Source organism: Ovis aries, chromosome X (assembly GCF_016772045.2).
Source record: "Ovis aries strain OAR_USU_Benz2616 breed Rambouillet chromosome X, ARS-UI_Ramb_v3.0, whole genome shotgun sequence".
Lineage (NCBI taxonomy): Eukaryota > Metazoa > Chordata > Mammalia > Artiodactyla > Bovidae > Ovis > Ovis aries.
The window spans coordinates 51,383,101-51,387,959 of NC_056080.1; the positions used below are offsets into that span (position 1 = coordinate 51,383,101).

Genomic DNA, 4,859 nt, shown 5'->3' on the forward strand with positions numbered 1-4,859 from the left:
TTTTGAATTAGTGTTTCTGTTTTCTTTGGATGAATACTCAGAAGTAGAGTTGCTGAATCATATGGTAGGTCTATTTTTAGTTTTTCTGAGGAACTTCTGTACTATTGGGAATACTCTTCCTTGAGCTCCCTTCATGGCTTATTCCTTCACTTCTCCCAAGCAGATCTTTCAAGGTCAAATATCACCACTTCAGAGAGGCCTTCCTCTGACCACCGTGGCTAAATTATGTGACCTTTCAACTCTGTTCTTTTGTTTTGGTTTATATTTCTTTGTTGTTGTTCAGTCACTAAGTCCTGTCTGACTCTTTGCAACCCCACGGACTGCAGCATGCCAGGCTTCCCTGTCCTTCACTATCATCTGGAGTCTGGTCAAACTCATGTCCACTGAGTCAGTGATACCATCCAACCATCTCATCCTCTGTCCTCGCCTTCTCCTCCTGCCCTCAGTCTTTCCCAGGATCAGGGTCTTTTCCAATGAGTCAGCTCTTCACATCAGGTGGCCAAAGTATTAGAGCTTCAGCTTCAGCATCAGTCCTTCCAATGACTATTCAGGGGTTGATTTCCTTTAGGATGGACTGATTTGATCTCCTTGCTGTCCAAGGGACTCTCAAGAGTCTTCTCTAACACCACAATTCGAAAGCATCTATTCTGGCGGTGCGGGCGGCGGGCAGCGCAGAGTGCGAGGCTCTTTTGTTCGTCTGAGGGGAGGGCTGTTGGCAGGGGCCTGCGGTACACCGCTTCAGTGAGGGGGCTCGACAGTGGTCACCCGGCTTGTTGCTTTTCTGGTCGCCACTCCCCCGGCCGGCCAGACAAGACCCACCAGTAGCGCGGCACCGATTCCTCTCGGGCTTGTGGGTGCTGCTCTGAGCAGAGTCATCCTTTATACCAGAAAGCTGGCGGGCACTATGGGGAAAAAACAAAACAAGAAGAAAGTGGAGGAGGTGCTAGAAGAAGAGGAAGAAGAATATGTGGTGGAAAAAGTTCTAGACCGTCGAGTGGTAAAGGGCAAAGTGGAGTATCTCCTAAAGTGGAAGGGCTTCTCAGATGAGGATAACACATGGGAACCAGAAGAGAACCTGGATTGCCCTGATCTCATTGCTGAGTTTCTGCAGTCACAGAAAACAGCACACGAGACAGATAAATCAGAGGGAGGCAAGCGCAAAGCCGATTCTGATTCGGAAGATAAGGGGGAGGAGAGCAAACCAAAGAAGAAGAAAGAAGAGTCAGAAAAGCCACGAGGCTTTGCCCGGGGTTTGGAACCAGAGTGGATTATTGGAGCTATGGACTCCAGTGGAGAACTCATGTTCCTAATGAAATGGAAGAACTCTGATGAGGCTGATCTGGTCCCTGCCAAGGAAGCCAATGTCAAGTGCCCGCAGGTTGTCATATCCTTCTATGAGGAAAGGCTGATGTGGCATTCTTACCCTCAGAGGATGATGACAAAAAAGATGATAAGAATTAACTTTCTTGAATACCAGCCCCTGTCACATCTGACTGTGGGTTTCAAGTGGGGAAAGAAGGAGTTCTCCTTGTCTTGACACCATGAAGGTGGCTTGAGAAGATGTCCTTTGAAGAGCCAGTATAGTTTCTGTGCCCTACAGCAGCCCAGGGCTTCAAAGCCGCTCCATGCTGTACAGTTTGCACACCCATCCCGGTGGAGGGGAAGGAGGGTCAGTGTTTCAAGGCAACCCGTTCTGAACTTTGCTGGAAAAAAAAAGCAAAGGGCCTTCTATGAAGGACAAAACGTAGAATGGGATGTGGGAGAGCAAGAGATACTGTAGATCTTCAAAGAGCATCTCCACAACCCACACAGCCTTCTTCCCGATAGTGTTAACTCTGCATTTTTACAGCGTAGCATGTGTGTAGTTTTTGGCTATTACTGGTGTATTATTTGGGGTGGGTGGGGTGGGAAAGAAGGGAGATGGGTTAGGATCATTTTTGTTAAAATTTGGGGAAACGGTGAAACAAAGGAAAGAACAACTAATGATGATTGGGTTCAGTGTCCAGAATATTGTATCCTTTCAAAAAATGTCATTGGCAACCTAAATGAGGACTGTGAGAGACTGTTTAAAAGCTGTGAATGTAAAAAAAAAAAAAAAAAACAAATAAAATGCAGTATAAAAAAAAAAAAAAAAAGCTGTGAATGCCTGAAACTTAGAAGCCAAGGTATTCCCCTGCCTGAGCTTAATGCTGTTCCCAACAAAGGAATAAGAAGCTACCAAAGCTGCCATTTGGGAGATGGAAACTGGTTGAGGAGGAAAAGTCTTATTGGAGTGTATACACAGGCAGATCATTCTGTCTTAGAGGTGCTACTCATGAAACTGACAAGAAGACCCTTTCTTTTCCTATTGTGAAGTTACAAATATCAGCTTCTCCATCCAAGCCACTGGTGAAGTATTTAGGGAAGGGCAGAGAGTGGTATAGGAGGTAAGTGAGTAGGGAAAGACAAGGGCCGGTGCTCATAGGGTGGAAAACTCTTGGAGCCTCTGTTTTTTGAACTTTGAAACCATTGGTGGCAGGGTTCAGTCACTGACAGCACAAGTTCAAGAGTTGAATGATTTCAAAAGCCCTGGTCTCAGGAGAAGATAAATTTTCATACTGGGGCAGTGGTTCACATTAAAACAAAACAATTTTTTTAATCCTAAGAATTAACTAAAATCCAAAACGCTGTCTTGAGTCGTGAGATCCATCAGTTGTTGACATCGTCTTGATCTGCATCTAGAACTCCATTGTAATTTTTAGGCGTGTGTTAGGTTTTTGTGAAGACTTTTGTTTAAATGTAAACTTCATATCAACACTGTCAGTTTTTTGTCTTAATAAAACTATATAGATTTATAAAAAAAAAACACAAAAGCATCTATTCTTTGATGCTTAGCCTTCTTTATGGTCCAACTCTTACATCCATACATGACTACTGGGAAAACCATGGCTTTGACTATATAGACCTTTGTCAGCAAAGTGATTTCTCTGCTTTTTAATATGCTGTCTAGGTTGGTCATAGCTTTTCTTCCAAGGAGCAAGTGTCTTTTAAATTCATGGCTGCAGTCACCATCGGCAGTGATTTTGGAGCCCAAGAAAATAAAATCTGTCACTATTTCTACTTTTTCTCCATCTATTTGCCATGAAGTGAAGGGACCAGATGCCATGAGCTTAGTTTTTTGAATGTTGAGTTTTAAGCCAGCTTTTTCACTCTCTTCTTTCACCTTCATCAAGAGGCTCTTTAGTTCCTCTTTGCTTTCTGCCATTACAGTGGTATCATCTTTGTATCTGTTACTGATATTTCTTCTGGCAATCTTGATTCCAGCTTGTGATTCATCCAACCTGGCATTTTGTATCATGTTCTCTGCATATAAATTAAATAAGCAAGGTCTCAAAAATGACAGAATGATCTCGGTTTGTTTCCAAGGCAAACCATTCAACATCACAGTAATCCAAGACTAAGCCCCAACCACTAATGGTGAAGAAGCTGAAGTCAAACGGTTCTATGGGAAGACCTACAAGACCTTCTAGAACTAACAGCAAAAATGATGTCCTTTTCATCATAGGGGATTGGAATGCAAAAGTAGCAAGTCAAGAGATCCCTGGAGTAACAGGCAAGTTTGGCCTTGGAATACAAAATGAATCAGGGCAAAGGCTAGCAGAGTTTTGCCAAGAAAACACAGTAGTCATAGCTAACATCCTCTTCCAGTAACACAAGAGAAGACTCTACACATGGACATCACCAGATGGTTGCTGCCAAAATCAGACTGATTATATTCTTTACAGCCAAAGATGGAGAAGATCTATTCAGCTAGCAAAAATGAGACCTGGAGCTGACTTTGGCTTAAATCATGAGCCCCTTATTGCTTAAGGAGCATAATTCAGGCTTAAATTGAAGAAAGTAGGGAAAACTACTTGGCCATTTAGGTATGACCTAAATCAAATCCCTTATGATTATACAGTGGAAGTGACAAATAGATTCAAAGGATTAGATCTGATAGACAGAGTGCCTGAAGATCTATAGACGGAAGTTCGTAACATGGTACAGGAGGCAGTGACCAAAACTATCCCCAAGAAAAAGAAGTGCAAGAAGGCAAAGTGGCTGTCTGAGGAGGCTTTACAAAGAGCTGAGAAAAGAAGAGAAGCAAAAGGCAAAGGAGAAAAGAAAAGATATACCCATCTGAATGTAGAGTTCCAAAGAATAACAAGGAGAGGTAAGAAAGCCTTCTTAACAATGCAAAGAAATAGAGGAAAACAACAGAATGGGAAAGACTAGAGATCTCTTCAAGAAAATTAGAGATACCAAGGGAACATTTCATGCAAAGATGGGCACAATAAAGGACAGAAACAGTAAGTACCTAGCAGAAGCAGAAAATATTAAGAAGAGGTGGCAAGAATACACAGAAGAACTGTACAAAAAAGGTCTTAATGACCTGGATAACCACAATGATGTGGTAACTCTCTTAGAGCCAGACATCCTCGAGTGTGAAGTCAAACGGACCTTAGGAAGCAATACTATGAACAAAGCTGATAGAGGTAATGGAATTCCAACTGAGCTATTTAAAATCCTAAAAGATGATGCTGTTTAAGTGCTGCATGTAATATGTCAGCAAATTTGGAAAGCTCAGCAGTGGCCACAGGACTGGAAAAGGTCAGTTTTTATTCCATTCCCAAAGAAGGGCATTGCCAAAGAATGGTGAAACTACCACACAGTTGTGCTCATTTCACATGCTAGCAAGGTAATGCTCAAAATCCTTCAAGCTAGGCTTCAACAGTACATGAACTGAGAACTTCCAGATGTACAAGCTGGAAAAGGCAGAGGAACCAGAGATCAAATTGCCAACATCTGTGGATCACAGAAAAAGCAAGAGAATTCCAGAA

General features: G+C 42.5%; 1 protein-coding gene across 1 annotated transcript; it reads left to right on the forward strand.

The window, feature by feature from the left end:
• The first annotated feature begins 649 nt into the window (after positions 1-649).
• Positions 650-4,147, forward strand: LOC105605457 (chromobox protein homolog 1). The gene is given in 2 exon segments (XM_012106658.5): positions 650-1,424; positions 1,427-4,147. Coding segments are annotated over 2 exon segments (555 nt in total). The 5' UTR covers positions 650-904; the 3' UTR covers positions 1,462-4,147.
• Positions 4,148-4,859: the final 712 nt, after the last annotated feature.